Below are 16,406 nucleotides of genomic sequence, written 5' to 3' on the forward strand. Positions count from 1 at the left end.
ACAGTAACCCAGGAAGAGTACTTGAGGGTCTCAGGAACAGCACGAAAGGTCTAGGGGGGCTTATCTGCCCTCCTGCAACATCATCATTTCATGGGGTTTCATCTTTAGACAGTGCCATAGGTCTTTTCGGGGTCTTCCTGTTCCTTCCACCGAGTGGGATTCCAGATTTAAGCCCTAAAGTCTTACCTGATGATGGCCTGGACAGGTGACCGATCGAACCCTGCTTGCCTTTCCCCGTCCACCCAAACCATTTCGGGGAGTTAGCCGCCGAATTTCGAGAGAAAGTCCCCCCCCCGCCCTGAGATATGATCATTAATATTCCTCATCCTCCAACTCCCAAACCATCATCTCTTAATTAGTGTGTAGGAGTCGCTCGCTTGAATAAAAGATCCTTTTATCTGTCGCTTCTCCAAATGGGGAGCCATTGAGACATCACTCCGTCACGAGTGCATCTCGTTAAGAAGGCTCCAAGTGACAAAAGAGCAATTATCAAAAGACGGCTTAGGTGTCTAATGAGCCTGATTGAGGTGGATATTAAAATAAGGGAGTGGAATTGCCAGGGATGTTAAAGGATTATATTCTTGCTCATAATATAGCCGAGTGCACTTTTTATTCAAACTTTTTATTTGGGTCCCCTCCACCTGGTCCAGGTGTTTCTTCTTCCGGCTCTGTTTATCTATTCTCGTAGCTTTGAGGAGGCACAGCAATTTAAAAAACAAAGTCCTACAGTTTTCCTTCAACTCTCTGGGCTCACACATGTCTGAACACGTTTGTTCCAACTCACATTTGCCCCAGTGGTCGACGATTTTTATGAACGTCTCTTTGATTTATCTTCTCCACTCAACCATCGCTATATTGAACAAAAGCTATTATTCCACCCTACATACTTGATTTCCCCCCATTGTCCTCCAAATCTGGTTCGATGAGGCTCCAAGTGGATCAGGACTCTGCTTAGAACAGGTCATGTCAAAGAACTATCGTGAGTTGTGCAAGCATAGGATCCAAACGCATGCTCGCTCAACTCTTTGGCAAAAATCCCTCCACTGAGATTCTAATCTAGGGAATCAACATGGACTCAGTTCGATGCAATCGCTTTGAGAAAGCCAACAACCGGGTTTTTCAAAAGGTCCATAGGAAACGTTGGTTTGTAGAGAGAATGAAGTCTTCATTGGACCGAAACTTGACCTGAGTGCGAAATCTTGGCTTTGTGAGCGCCGTGTAGCTCTGCACCCGTTGTCAATCTTCTTCCCCCACATGGAAGCTCGGGCTTCAGGTAAGTCATGGAGGTGCAGTCAGTGTTGCACCAAATTTGATCTAGGAAATCAATAAACAAGGAGCAATTTTCAGCATTGAGGGAACTTCTATTTTAGGGCTGTTCTTACGTTCTAAATTAAATTAATCAGTCAGTGGAGGTGTACTGAAGGCCTACGATGATTGGTTCATCTGAAACCTCCTTGTGTGTGTGTGTGTGTGTGTGTGTGTGTTTACCTCTGTAAGACTCTTTACACCGAGAAGCAGTCAAAAATGAGATACACCCCCTTACAGCTTCAAATCATACAATCCGCTCAGCTGCTGCAGGATTATACATTTTGATGCATATGCTCCCAGACTTCATATCAAGCATACCTACTTTGCCGGAACTTGAAAATACAGTATCACTTTTTAAAAATGCTGCAGCTCCCAGAAACCGGTGGCTTTAAAAACTACAACTCCCAGAATCTGGTCAGGGCTAGACAGAGGATTTCTAGTAAATGTAGTCCCCCCCACGCCCCCAAAAATGTGAATTTTCCCAAGCTTCTTACTCACCCGTTTGGACACCGATGTCCGGAATAGATCCTGGTAAACTTCTTGAGCCATTGGAGGTTGAGCTGGTTGCGTAAGACTTTAAGGACCGGGACGACTGTTCCCGCGGGTGAGAAGGGTACCCCAAAGCTGTGGCAGAACTGCTCCATTCTGGAATTAGATGTCAAGGTAGACATTGAGGCTAATACACTTTCGAAGCAAAGGATTCTGCAAAGGAATATAATCAACTATGGTGGTGGCTGTGGGGGGGGGGGCAACCGGGGTAAGCATCTAAACTTCTGAATTTACCACTCCATTACTGGTCTCCACAGGGGATGATGATCAGCCCTTGTCAGAAGAACTGTGTGAATCCATTGATCGAGGCAATGGGGGGGGGGGAGAGATAGAAAGAAGGGGTGGGGATGAAAAAAAATCAGTCTTACGAGAATAGTTGAGACGGAACTTCCCGCAGCAGAAGTGAATCCGGCACTGTTTCCTCACGTTCTCCTTCATGAGACAGTAGAACAGAAAAATGAAGAACCCTAAAAGAAGGAAGGAAACCGCCATCACTAGAAACACACACACACACACACACACACACACACAGAGAGAGAGAGAGAGAGAGGACTGTTTCACAGTCCAGTTCTTTATTCTGTTTGGGCAACACGTTTTGCCAAAACGAAATGAACCGCCGATCTTTTCCCCCCACTCAGCAATTCTTTTCACTTCAGCCAAACGAGATGCCAATGCTTTCGTTGAGGGCAGGAGGAGCTCTAAGTTAAATACGCTGACTTTTCCGTGCGCATCCTTTTTGCCTTTGGCACCCCTTGCCACTGGAATGCGACTCCCAAGAACTTCCCTGAAATGGATGGTGGACCTCACGCCGAAAGACATACCCGATCCTTGCCCAACGTTTGCCTACATCCTGAGAATGCTTACCTTGCAAAGTATTGCAAACGGCAAAGAGATACAGGAAAAAAATCCTCACGGGCCTGCTGGCGAAGAAGGCAAAGCCCCATGTCAAGCCGAGCAAGAACGTCAAGCTGACCACACGCTTCCAGTTGCGGAGGAAACTGTGACCCCAGTGGCCCTGCTCCTGCACTGGGTTAGTTTTATTCATGGTATAAATCTGCAGAAGGACCGTGATGAACATTCCGACATTGATCAGGAACACCAGGCAGAAGTAAGCCAGCGTGGAGATGTAGAAGACAACATCATTCTTAATCCAGCAACTGTGGGAGGAGGATGGAAAACAACGTTATGAATGTCTTGATTACAGGAGGACTGCCACATCCGTGGAATCAGTATCCGCGGTTTCAGCATCCACTGCCTGAAAATATTTTAATTTTTTTTTACAAAATCAGAAATGCATATTTTCAAGGTGTATTACTGGAACTGGCCACTCGAGGGAGCCAGAGACCATGTTATAGACGGGTTTTTTCATATCTGCAGTCTTTTGCATCCATGGGGAAATGATTGGAAATGATTTCCTGCGGATACTGGGGTCCTACTGTATTTCGTTGGCTGGTCAACAGGATAGTTGCCAGTAGGTGTTTCATTGATGGAAAGGAATGGTGGGGATGGACAGCTGAGAGTTGGAGTCTCTCCTGAGACCTTGTGATGTAGGGACAGCGATGCTTCTCTGGCTGAAAGAGAGTGTGCAGAGGAGCGCAAGGGAGAGAAATGGCTAATATAGAGCATTGTGGTTCTTTCTGGAAATACAATATAATTGCTCTCGGGGGAGATTTCTGCCTTATGAAAAGAGAGGATTGCGGAAAGACTTACAAAAGTGTCTCTGGGCTGGCGCTGCTGGAAACAGGTCTGGTCCCATAAAAGTCTGGGCTTATAGCGAGGACGATAGCCACCATCAACGCTGGAATTCCTGGTGGAAGATACAAGGCAAGGAGGAAAAAATAAATAAAGGCATTTTAACCTCAAACTAGAAGGAAAAAAACAGATAGATATCGGTAGAAATGTGCCTGGACGACCCCATGGCAAGGGAGCATGAGTGTCTCCAGGGAATCCCGGAACATGGGATTACTTTCTTGACTACAGGGTCCAGAATCCCCCAACTAACACAAGATTCTGGAATCTGTAGTCCAAAAAAGGAGTATTTCTACACAGTTGTTAAAATACATATGCAAGGATAGAATGTTATATTGAGGCCCAGAACAGATAGGAAGCAGCCCGATATAACTGGGAAAGGAGGTTAAACCAGTGGAGGTAGCAATCTGATTTTGTATAAAAACCTTAACCTGAGAAAAGTCCCCAGAAATCAATACAGGGCTTTTGGCACTACCAAGTTTAGGAGTCTGGCTTTGCCAGAACCATTTAGGCTGAATCAGTGGCAGTTCTGATAACTCCAGTTTCAGAGGTGCAATGAATCCATTCCGGGTTTTAATCCAGACTTTACAGGAGCTGTCCAAGGTGCCGGGGTTCAAATCTCCACTCAACCCATCTGGCCCCCAGGGTGGCTTTCTCAGGCCAACCTGCGTCACAAGTTATCCTTGTGAGGATAAAAAGGAGGAGAGGATGATATATCACATATTCGAGCCTTTGATGGTGGGTAAGAGGTAGGACAGAACTGAAGCAAATGGATAAAGAGATAAATCTACAGACTTACCCCAGCCAGCTATGGAAAACTTAAGGATATAGCGGGGAATGTAAGTGTTGAACACCTTGATGAGGGCGTAGTACATGTGAATGGCTTCGAGGCCCATCCAGGTGAAGGCCGCCAGCAGGAAGTAATGTAGGAACACAGCTATGGAGATGCAGAGCCCATAGTTGTTGAAGGAGGCGAGCCAGGAGTCCACCAGGAACGTGAGGTTCAGCATCAGGAGCGCAAAGCAAAGGTTGACGAGAATTCTGGAGGGGTAGTCTCCACGGAGCTTGCTGGAACAGAAAAAGGAAGAAGGTCTTTCAGTCTTCTTCAGCTGCAGCCTTTCTTTCACATTCTTAGATTTCGTGGATGGCTGCGTAGAGAAGTGTAAAGATTCTGGAACGTAACCTGCAGAATCTGATAAAGCAAGGCTAGCCGATCCAGGAGCTGCAGACCTGGCTGTCCAAACAGACAGCAAAGGAGGTGGCCTTTCTGCAGGATCAAATGATCGGTCTGTTTCACCCTGGATTGTTCTCTCTGACTGGCAACAAGCATCTTTTCAGGTGTCAGGAAGATTTCTTTCCAACCTTACCAGGAGATCCATAGTCTTAATGCAAATCGCCTAGGAAATGCATCAGTAGATCTGGGCCTCCCCATCTGTAAATCCCAGGTGTAGAGAAAGTAACAAGTCCCCCCCCCCAATAAGGCAACCCAGTCTATCTAGGGTTCGTGACTGCATGTTGTCACCCTAGAGAGGCTTAGAAAATAACTACAAGGAATCATGCCTTCCTGGTGGTGGCCCCAACGTTGGCTGTGGATGTTCACCAAACTCCCTCTCTTCTGGCCATCAGTAAACAGGTGAAAGCTGATATTTCCAAAGAGGCCTTTGGTAACATCTCCCCACTGCAATACTTCCCCAGACACATGTGTTTCCAAGTGAGTTTTATCTGCCATTGCCTCTAGGGTTTCTTCATCATGGTCCCCCCCCCAATTGGGTGTACATGGGTTGTTATTTCTCGTTATCACAGAGTAGTGCGCTGTCACTAGACGGGTGGGGTAAAAATGCAACCAACCAATCAATCAATGAAAGAGCGAAACAACTCACTCGATGGAAAGGTACACTATTAAAGCCAAGCCCAGGAATATGCAGGAAATGCCGCAGCCTGTATAGGTTATCAAAGTTAGGACCGGGTTGTCAACTGGCTCCCGATAGACATCCTGGGAAAAAGAGGATGGAAGGAAACAGCCTTTAGTTACACACTTACTGAGAAGATTGGAGCACAGAACTTGTGTGAAGGCACCAGATTTGGGAAGAACCGTGCGTGGTGCAATTGGCGGCAGCCATCCATAAGTGAGCAAGCCGTAGGCTGGTGGGGTCCCGAGCATTTAAAAAGAGAAACCGGTTTTAAAGGCCAGCATGTCGGATTTGCCACGGATTCTCAGGGGCCCTAACCCTTTCCTTCTGGCGCAAGGTGCATCTGAGAAAGAGAGCTGTGGGCCACAGAAGCCTAGGCCACATAAAATGGGTTAGACTTTGTGAATTTTGCTGCCCAGATTGCGACACCGCCACCCCTGTGAAAACAGGAGCAAAACGGTTCTTCCGGTGCGGGATTGATAATAATCCCATGCCGTCAAGTCAATTCTGACTCAAGAGAACTCTTTTTCAGGGTTTTCTAGGTACAGAGTAGAGAAGGACCCTCCTATCCACGGGATCAGTATCCACTGATTCATTTATCCACTGCCTGTGAATACTAAAATTTAAAAAAAAAAGAAATACCTATCTATGTATTTATTATTTATTTATTTTATTTTATTTTACTTATACCCCGCCTATCTGGTCAGTTAAGACCACATCTATATGTGTTTCCAGGGTGTATTCACCAAAACTGGCCACTCAAGACTGTGCAAAGTATAGCGTTCGATACTTCTGTGTTTTTTGGCATCCACCAGGGAGCTTGGAATTGATCCCCCCATGGATACTGCAGTTCTACTATACTCAGAAGTGGTCTTTTCATTCCCTTCTTCTGAGGATGCCCTGGAATTGAGCAGCCGAACCAAGGCTACCCAGGTTGGCTCTTCTCTCAGGAAGCCTCAATGGGGGAATCGTACTCCCAACCTCTGACTCTGCAGCCAAAAAACTCAACTCACTGAGTGATTCAGCCCGTCCGACGCAGGGTTAAGCAATAACTTACCAACAGGACTCCAAAGTGGGTCAGGTGGTGGCAGTTGCAGACGGTATAATTGACACCCGAGGATTTCGTTTGGCATCCTGATCTGTTCCAGCCGCCAGATCCACCTGCACCGCGCAAATATAAGAAGCTATTTCACCCACGGCTCACCATTCCACCTTCTCCCCATCACTATGTGTAGGCTTCCCCCATGGAACATTGGAGGATGAATAAATCAGGGGGTCTGCTAGTGGTAGGGAAATGCAGGTTGCCTAGCCAATCTTGGAAAAGTTACAGTTTTTTTTAAAAAAAATTACTTTCTGTAGCTCCAGAGACAACCCACTTTTTCTCTGTAACTTCATCACCTCTCTCTGTCCTTTCCCTTTATCACCACCCCCTCCGTACTCTTTCTCATCCACTCATCGTTTTGTATACAGACATATCCCACTTCCGCACGCTCGTTTTAACGCTCAGATGCAACACTCTGTTTTTAAATATCTCTGAAAACCAAGAGACTGGCATAAGCTGGGCACTGCCTTGGGACACGTCTAATTCTCCCCCCCCAAAAAAAAAAATTGTTTGTTACGTCTCTGTGTTTGTTTCTCATTTAAATTGCAAACTGAACTTTTTTATTAAGAGGGGAAATGCACAGAGAAGAGGGATGAAGACAGGGAGAGATGATTGCAGCCGTCCAATCAGACTAGCCATTGAACCCTGACAGGGAGGAAATGCCGTCTACCACATCCAAGGACCTCGGCAACATTGAAAGAACTCAGAGTTCATTGTCTCGCCCGCGCAGCTCTGTTCTCCAAGACAGCGGAACAAGGAGGGGAACTCAGGAGGAATACTTGAAAGATAGTCATACAATGGAGGGGCAGGATCTGTTCTCAATCATCCCAGAATGCAGGACATGTCATCATGGGTTCAAGTGACAGCATCTCAGATTTAGGCTGAATATCAGGGAAAACTTCCTAACTGTTAGAGCAGTACAACAATGGAAACCATGACCTCATGGGCACCAACACTCGAGAGATAAATGGACAACCCTCTGTCGGATCTGTTTTGATCTGGATTCCTGCCTTGAGTAGGAGGGTTGGACTAGATGGCCTTAGAGGCCCCTTCCCGCTCCATGATTCTGTGATTCTATGAAAAGCTGGATAGCTATTCTTGCTAGCCCGGCCCCAGATCTGCGATGCTGACTTTGGCTAATAGGAGAGCTAGAGCAGGCAATAAGCCTTGTTTGCATACGCACAAACTAAGGAGCAACAGATAAGAACAGACGGCCGTTTCCTAGAAACCAGCACTTGCAAAAAGTTAGTTTCTGGGCCCCAAACCCTCCTAGACCATTCCAGCTGGTGGGATCACTTCCCCAAGCTCCGTGGGAAATCAGGACGCTGAAACAGATGGACCATCTGGAGCTCTTTAATACTCACTGTTCTTCTTGAAGTCCCAAAACACGCAGTACACTTGGGCATTTTCCTGGAAGCAAAAAAAGGAGACTGTGTAGGACGTTCTTTAATCAAGAGCCTCTCGGGGGGCCTTTTCAAAGGAAAGGAAATATTCATCCCCTTCGCGAAGCTTGCCAGGATTCGTGTCCACGCCTCACTCTAAAAAGCCATTTCCCAGAAAAACCACTTTTCTGAGAAAATTGTTTGCATCCTTAAATAAGCATGTGTTGTTGTTGTTGTTTTAAAAAGTCCATTCCCTTACTGGAGCTGCTGCCCTAGAGGACTCCCCATCCCAAGACTCTGTGATCACAAACTCAAATTTCCCAAGAAAGAATTCATTGCATAGAAGTCATGCTGAGCAGGGCACTTCAGGGCTGACTAATTAAGGCTAAGGAAGTTGGAGATGGGAAAGGTGGTTCTGGGGGAAAAAAACTCACCGAGGCGAAAGGACACTTACTTTGTTTTGTGTTGTGTGTTGCAGCACAATATTGATGGGCACCGTGAGGTTTTGGACGGATACGTTCTTGAGGCTGGCGCCCACAACGTAGCTGTTCAGAAACTGATCCTCGCAGCTGCTGTCCTGGGAAGAGAGAAACGGAGCCCGGTCAAAGGGGCCGCAGCACTGCAGTCCCTGGTGTTCCTACGGGTGATTCATCTGGGGTGGTGTCTGTTGTTTCTGTCGTGGCCAGGAGTCCCGCCGGCTATGGGTTTCTGCGATCTGTGGTCCCAAACAGGGATACGTCCTGACTTTCAAACTGAACGTCCTGACAAGGCTGTGCTATGCGTTCTGCTAGTGGCCATCCTCTCCGCCCAAGAAATGGCCAGACCTTTCCTCAGGGAAAAGAGACGCCTCCATGAAATGTTTTGTGTCCACACAGAGCAGGGAGAATTCCACCCGAAATATGGAGATGGGTGTCAGGCCTATCGTTTGGAAAAAAAAAAAGCAAAAATGTTGGGGTACCTTAAAGACGAATTGCTGTATTTTAATCTGAGTTTTTCATATACAAATCTGAAGCAGCAGCCTCGATCCATTAAAACAGAGCAGTCAGCCTTGAAGATACCACAACATTTGTGCCTCCTTTAAATCTTTTTCATTTTTGTTTTTCCCTGACATGCAATATCTGTGTTTCTGTGTTTCTGTTCTGATTAGTTCTGTTTTTGTTGACATTGCCTAAATTGGTCTGTGTGTAAGGGAGTTATTTTGTACAATTTACCTTGTAAATCCATCCAGGTACTGTAGGTAGGTAGGTAGGTAGGTAGGTAGGTAGGTAGGTAGGTAGGAAGGAAGGAAGGAAGGAAGGAAGGAAGGAAGGAAGGAAGGAAGGAAGGAAGGAAGGAAGGAAGGAAGGAAGGAAGGAAGGAAGGAAGGAAGGAAGGAAGGGGAAGGGCTAGAAGCCATCAAAGCTAGGCTGAAGGCCAGATGAAGCAGGAAAGGCCATTCTAGAACTTTCTCCTGATGGTGGGATGTGGGTGAAATACCTCTTTTGCTTTAGGTCTTCATCTACTCATTTTGTTTCAGGGCTACCCGATTTGCTGGTTGCACCCAGTAAGTGTGTGCAAGGTCACATCACTCTCTCTAGAAGCAAATTTGGCTAAACAGAGACTATTTTCTATTTTGTGCACATTGTGAAAGGCAACACTTACTGGAGAAGACAAGGATACTGGGAGACGCTGAAGGCAACATGAAATGCGCAAGATGAGCCTTGTGTTTGCAAGACCGGAGTGAGGGCTGACATAACATTGGAAGGGACTTGAAAACACAGAACAGCAAAAGTTTACCTGAAACAGCGACGTTTCACCGAAGAAACTAAACTGGATTTCTGTGTGGTCTTCTGGGTCATAAGACTGGACCTCCAAGTAATCCTTCAGTAGCTGAGGCAAAAATATTGACGCTACGGCGGTTGTGAAGGGAGCTTGACGGATATTTAGCTGGAAGAGAAGCCAACATCATCTCCCCATAGAAACCCAAATCCCACATCACTCTTCTTCATTCTATTTTGTCTTTTGAAGACGTCTGGTACGTAGGACCCAATGAAGCCCATGGAGGTACCGATCCATTTTTACTTCAACCTTTACTGACCAGAAAACTCTGATTCAGGAATTCACACATGAATTTAAAATGCTTATGATCTGGTTCTATGGGTACCAGCTGGTGATAGACTCAGGGCCGGTCTAGAGGGTGCTCCTTACCTCTGGATATCGGTTTGAGCTGTACGATGTAACCCCAAAAGCGAGCCCCTGGAAATCCACGGGGTCTGGACACACGAGAGCCATGGCCAGTCTTGGCAAGACAATGGACTCATTTCTTCCGTCAAAGTCCAGCTTGAAACTTATTTTTTCCATTAGCTGCAAGACGCTAGACAACCCAGAAAGCAAACAGACAATCACTTCATTTCAGGACCCTCGTCACAACCAGCCTGTGGGCTCCGATTTATTTTATGATATCTGCCACCACTTCCTCTCAATCTCTCTCTCTTGATTTATCTATTCACTTCCAGAGGTTAGAAATCCACTTTTTCAAAAGTAAAGCATCTCCATTACTCCCAACGGCATATAAAAACTAATGCCTCCCCATTACTTCTGGCAGATTTTTTAAAAATGCACTCATTGCGTAATCCATCACACACTCATCGTGTGGTGTATATGGACAGATGTGCCAGCTTTAACCCAGAACTTCCTGCCAACCTAGCTGTTTGAAAGCATGTAAAAATGCGAGTAGATAAATAAGTACCACCACGGTGGGAAGGTAGCGGCGTTCCGTGTCTAGTCGCGCTGGCCACGTGACCACGGAAATGCTCTATGGACAAACACTGGCTCTATGGCTTGGAAACGAGGATGAGCTCTGTGCCCTAGAGTTGGACACAACTAGACTCAACGTCAAGGGGAACCTTTAATTCAGAACTGGGAATCTGGGCTGCTTACCCAGCCTATAACGAAATATCTCAGAAAGGTGCTACATAACGAATGGGCTATGAGTTACCCCTGTCAGTTGGTGATAAGAACTCATGTTCTAGAAACTTCTCTCCAGAGGTAACAGAGCATTTAGTGATGTTGGAAGGAAATTATCTAAGGCAATGGTTCCCATGCGGCATTCCCAGTCTTGGGTAACCTTGGTTAACCCAGCTGTTCTTGGACTACAACTCCCAGAAACCTTGGCAGCACAGCTGATGGTGAAGGCTTCTGGGAATGCTAGTTCAAGAACATCCGGGTGACCCAAGGATGGGCACCACTACTCTAAAGCCACATTTACCTTGACCTAACTTTGTGGCTGCAAAGCGCTTGTGGCCTTGGTCTGGAGAACAGCTGGATCTGGTGTGACACAGCTCCTCATTGATCCTACCATTCTTCTCCACTCCTTTTTTTCTGGCTCCTCTTGAGATCAGCCAAGCAGAAGGAGGGTCTGCTAGTAGAACAAGTCTCTCCCCATTCCAAGCCGCCTCCAGCACCATTCTGCAACTGGCGCGTCTCCGATTTAGGAGATTGCACCGTTACTTAGCAAAAGAGCCTTTGCAAACAAGGATGGCCCCATCAACCCATGCGACGTCAGCTTCGTGGCCACTGGGATCTTACCTCCCGAGTCAATTTTTTCATACCATCTGCTACACGCAGAAAAATCACACCAAGAGAAGTGCTAAAGTGTCAGCAGACGGAGGCGGAGAGCATTTGCTTTCATTTAGAAGCTGCCTCTCAATTTTCTTTTAATTTTCTTCCCCTTTAGCCTTTAGTAAAGGCGAACCACTCTCTGCTGTTCTAAAAGAAAATCCGTTTTGCTTCATCCTCGTGCACGCAGGGTCAAGAAGGAGAACTTCTCCTTTCAAGGATCTGGGAGTGAAGGTGGAGGAATCTCGCCCCCATCCAAAAGAGAACTCGAAAATATTACTCTGCCATTACATTTCTGCCCCCAGATTTAGCAGGAAATTAAAAATGTAGCATTTCCAAGCTCTGGTCTGGAGGAGAAATAAAAAAAAAAAATCTCTTAGTCTTGATCATCTCAAGTTTCTCAAACCACCATGTGCATTTTCCATCCATCCTGATTTTGTAAGCCTCTCAGGTTGTTGTGAGATGCTTGCCAAGGCGCACGCCCCATAGCACCAGAAAGAATCATTTTAGCAGGAGCAATGCCCCTTAAAATGACTGCTGTGTCGGCCAGAGAAGCACTCTAGCTTAGCCTCCCAAAGTAGAAGCCCTACAGATGGACCTCAAAACAGGTCTAACTTGGCCATTGAGTGGGTTCAGGCTGCCGTACATTTCCCCATGTGCTGTGGGGTCACCAGAAGACAGATCTCATTGGACCAAACTGTTGTGATCACATGCTCAGCTACGGCAGCGTTCGAAACCAAAGTGTGTTCCTTCCCACCACAAGCCTCCGCAGGAGGAGAACGCTGCCTTCGTGAAGATGGGCGAGCCCCAATGAAATTTCTTTCTGCCCCTAAGATGCAAGCCCCGGGATTTTGCCACCCTCGGCGGTTTGCACTTCCTTCGACACCCCCCACACACATCCATCTGGGATGGAGGAAGGATTAATTTAACAGAGAACTCACTGTATGGAAACTCCTACTCCGAAGAAAGCTTGAGAAGTTTTTTTGTAGGAGGAAAGCGTTCCCGAAATGATCACGACACAGCTTAATGCTTCTTATCTTTTGGATTTACGTACTCTTTTAAGGCTTTCCTTTCCCTGTCTTTTTCATTCTCATATTTTGAAATGTATATATAGAAGATTGCTCTGGTTTGTGAAAGCTGGAATCCTTTTTATATACATATGAAATTCCTCGTTTAGGCAGACTTTTAACTCTATGATTCTAGGAAACTGTTTATCCCCTTTATCCACCGTGCTCTTCTTACGTCGCTTTCAGCAAAGAATCCTCTCGCCCTCTTACCTGCTCAGCTCTTTCTGTGCCCCTGATACTTTGGCTCCCTTCAGCAGAAAAGCATCTATAATTTGCAGTGCTTTCCCGGCCAGAGCCAGGCTGATCTCTTCACAGTTGGCAATATCAGTCAGTTTGCTCACAAGAACCTGGATTTCTTCTTGGTTCAACTCCGAAGAATTCAACAACGTCAAAATGTGATCTGCGACGTATTCAGCGTTTTCTGCAACAGATTGGGAGGCAAGGGGGAAGCAGGGAATACCACGATCAACACCCAAAGGATTAACCCTTTAAGGGCTTCTTCCCTCTGGGGAAGAGGCAGACCCACCCACCCCTGAAAGTGCATGCCAACCGAAGATGCAAACCTAAGACCCTTAGCCACAAGCTGCCTTCTTCACAGGAACTGTCCAGGGTCCTGAATGCCCGTGTTTTCCAGCAGAACACAAGAGGTCAACATAAGAAAGTGGACGTTTCAAGGAAGGGGGAGATCAACTTGTAGAGACAGCTTTTAACCAAAGAGGGTCACCTTTCCTCCAATAAAAATTGGGGCTCCCTTTCTGTATTTGCACTACAGCATGTCACAAACCCCATTCCAAAAAAAAACGAACACGTTTGTACCAATAAAGCTAGGGCTGGATTGGTTTTGTCCCCAAAGCATGACAACATGAAAGGTAACGTCAATAAAAAAAGCTGGCCACCAAAGAATTGATGCTTTTGAATTGTGCTGCTGGAGGAGGCTCTTGAGAGTCCCCTGGACTGCAAGGAGAACAAATCTATCCATTCTGAAGGAAATCAACCCTGAGTGCTCACTGGAAGGACAGATCCTGAAGCTGAGGCTCCAATACTTTGACCATCTCATGAGAAGAGAAGACTCCCTGGAAAAGACCCTGATGTTGGGGAAGTGTGAAGGCAAGAGGAGAAGGGGACAACAGAGGATGAGATGGATGGACAGTGTCATCGAAGCGACCAGCATGAATGTGACCCAACTCCGGGAGACAGTGGAAGACAGGAGGGCCTGGCGTGCTCTGGTCCATGGGGTCACAAAGAGTCAGACACGACTAAATGACTAAACAACAACAACAACAACAACAACATCAAGAGTGTTATCCACCCGAGACCCAGATTCAAATCTTGGCTTGGCTATGAGAGATGGCAAAATTAAGCCATTCCCCGAACATCTCCTGCAATAATCCTGTTTGGGTTATTCACCATAAGTCAGAAGCAACTTGACGGCACATCGCAACCACATGGAAGCAAAGTAAGCCAAGAAATGTATTCGCGAAGGGTAAGCCAAGAAACCTTACCCTCTGTGATAGTCACATTTTGGAATGACACAATATTATCCGGTAAGTCTTGCAGCAGCTGGCAAGAGTTCAGGTCCGGTCTTCTCCAGTAAGCTTTCTGAGTCTTGATACTGATCAAGCTTGAAAGTAAGTGAAACACGGTGGGGATGAGTGTTAAAAGCAGGCATTGCCTTATTATTCTTATGAAATCAACACTTTGACAGGGGTGATACCTGTGTTTGTAACACACTGTTGCCAAATGTTGTAAAGCAGGCCCCTGTGTGCTTAATAGTGAGTGTACATGAGAGGTTTTTTTTAAAAATCCTTTTTGGATTCATACATTTATTTATTTTTAGAAAGCTTCCTCCCACCCCACAGATCCTTGCCATGCCAGTGGAGCAGAGGGACAGAAGCAAGAGAAGGACCACAACTCACCAGGCCCTGCTAGCAGACTGTGTTGGGTTTTTCTTGCAGGATAGACGAGTTGTGGTAACAGGTCCAATTTCTGGCCACGTGTAGGTCCCTTTGTATAGGCTCTCGATCGTAGATTGGGGGCACGTCTCAGGATCTTAGAATGAAATAAGAAGAGAAGAACCTTCTTACTGGATCTGATGGTGCAGGTCTACATCCTATATTCAGCAGTAACCAGTTCAGAGCTTAGAATATATACTTTTGGAGCCAACACCTCTCAGAATCCCCAGCTGGCACTGATGAGCATTGTAGTCCATCATGTCTGACAGGTACCACCGCAGGCTGGGTAGCGGGAGGGTGCTCTTAGTCAAGAGATGCTTGGATTCAGACCTTCACCAAGGCCCCACAGCTCTCTGAGTCATCAGAGGCCGATCTGCGTCTCTCAGATTCAATTACTTCACAGGGTTGTTACGAAGAACAAAGAAAAAGCTAGGACAGGATAAAAAGAGGACATAACAGAAGTCTGAGGGATTTTTTATTTTACCGAAGTGAGACACATTTTGGCTCTCCACCGTCATAGACAGAGGTTCCTCTTCGTAATTCTGAGACAAAATATTGTTTAGTTTTTCCATGATCATATTCTTTGTTTGGTTGGAAGCCGCTTGAACGATGGACTTGGAAGAATAACTGAAAGCAGAAGAGACAATATATGGCCATGAAGGGCGCTTTATGTCCATTGGGGCCCAGGGCAGAAACAAGGTGGCAGCTTTGCAATTAGAAGGTAGTAAAACATTATCCCTTTCCCCCTTCCGTGTCCATAAATCAACATGCAAAGGAATCTTCTGCTGATGGTCCAAGGACTAGTCACCAGAGCATGAAAAGGGAGCTGAAAATCATCAAGCTGTGAACCCTTGTCGTGGGAAGAACCAACGTCTGTTAGCTCTTAAGTCACCTCAGCTTCTAATGGCAAAGTCTTGCTTCTGCCCTCAGTCCTGGCACTTGGTTCAATACCAAGAGCCAACCCTTGAAAACCCATCATCTACTTGGATGTGCTTCTAACAAGTGCAGCGTCCAGGGCCCTCAACTCTAAATAGCTAGGGAGAATCTTTGCAGATCACACCCTCAGTTCTGAGAGTCTTGTTCCCTGGGGACACAGCACACGAACATCATCCCTCTTCACCACCACCCCTGTAAATTAAGTCCTGAAACCCTAGTGCTCATATTGTCCCAGACAAAGCTACGCATCAGTACTAACAACACAACAACAACAGCAGCACATTTCTGGGGAAGAAAAGAAAGAAGTTGTAGGGAACTGGCACATCCAATAAAAACTGAAGGATAGAAGAAGAAACAATCTCAGGATGTCTGGGATAGGTAACAATATGTAGTGTCTTTATTATGGGGTGAAAAGCTTTAAAAATTTTCTTGGTTAACATGTTTCGTCAGGGCCTTCATTACAAACTTTTTCTAAAAGATATAGTGCATCAGCACTGCCCTAACAGACTTTTTAAAAGCATTGCTTCTTCCCTCCACGGAGGAGGGGAAAAAGTTATTAATTTCCCAATATCATTAAGTGGCTAAGCGTCGTGACATTGGGAAATAGAAACCCAACGGGAAATCGGATCCATTCTGGTTCAATCCTAGCGATCGCATGCACTGGAAATGAACCAAAAGAGAGCAGCCCTACCTGCACCTAAAACTGAGTAGCCCTGGAAGAGGTCGGTTTGCTCTGGCACTTAACATTCATCTGGTCACTGGCAAAAGGAGTGAACCAGACCCTACCCATAGTAGACCAAACAGCAGGAGAAATGCCCATAGAGCCACCCCCAAAATCTCGTAGCCAACACAGG

The 16,406-nt window shown here is 46.2% G+C and overlaps 1 protein-coding gene across 1 annotated transcript; it reads right to left on the minus strand.

Annotated features, from left to right (window-relative positions):
* Window positions 1-593: 593 nt before the first annotated feature.
* ADGRG4 (adhesion G protein-coupled receptor G4) lies at window positions 594-15,760 on the minus strand. The gene is made up of 16 exons (XM_020810299.3): window positions 15,101-15,760; window positions 14,581-14,713; window positions 14,167-14,285; window positions 12,875-13,085; window positions 10,188-10,353; window positions 9,777-9,926; window positions 8,455-8,577; window positions 7,983-8,028; window positions 6,574-6,677; window positions 5,487-5,599; window positions 4,406-4,674; window positions 3,568-3,664; window positions 2,722-3,014; window positions 2,226-2,324; window positions 1,807-1,953; window positions 594-1,314 (listed from the first exon to the last, which is right to left on the minus strand). The coding sequence occupies exons 1-16, from the start codon at window positions 15,291-15,293 to the stop codon at window positions 1,166-1,168; spliced, it is 2,412 nt and encodes an 803-aa protein (XP_020665958.3). The 5' UTR covers window positions 15,294-15,760; the 3' UTR covers window positions 594-1,165.
* Between the last annotated feature and the right edge of the window lie 646 nt (window positions 15,761-16,406).

The sequence above is a fragment of the Pogona vitticeps genome, chromosome 11, assembly GCF_051106095.1.
Source record: "Pogona vitticeps strain Pit_001003342236 chromosome 11, PviZW2.1, whole genome shotgun sequence".
Lineage (NCBI taxonomy): Eukaryota > Metazoa > Chordata > Lepidosauria > Squamata > Agamidae > Pogona > Pogona vitticeps.

Excerpts from the sequence above, each read along its gene's own strand:
- ADGRG4 (XM_020810299.3), bottom strand. The coding sequence starts at position 15,293 with ATGGACATAAAGCGCCCTTCATGGCCATATATTGTCTCTTCTGCTTTC. Across the intron at positions 3,665-4,405 it reads GTTTTCCATAGCTGGCTGGG|GAATTCCAGCGTTGATGGTG; the intron begins GTAAGTCTGTAG and ends ATCTTCCACCAG. Across the intron at positions 3,015-3,567 it reads GCCAGCCCAGAGACACTTTT|TTGCTGGATTAAGAATGATG; the intron begins GTAAGTCTTTCC and ends CTCCTCCCACAG.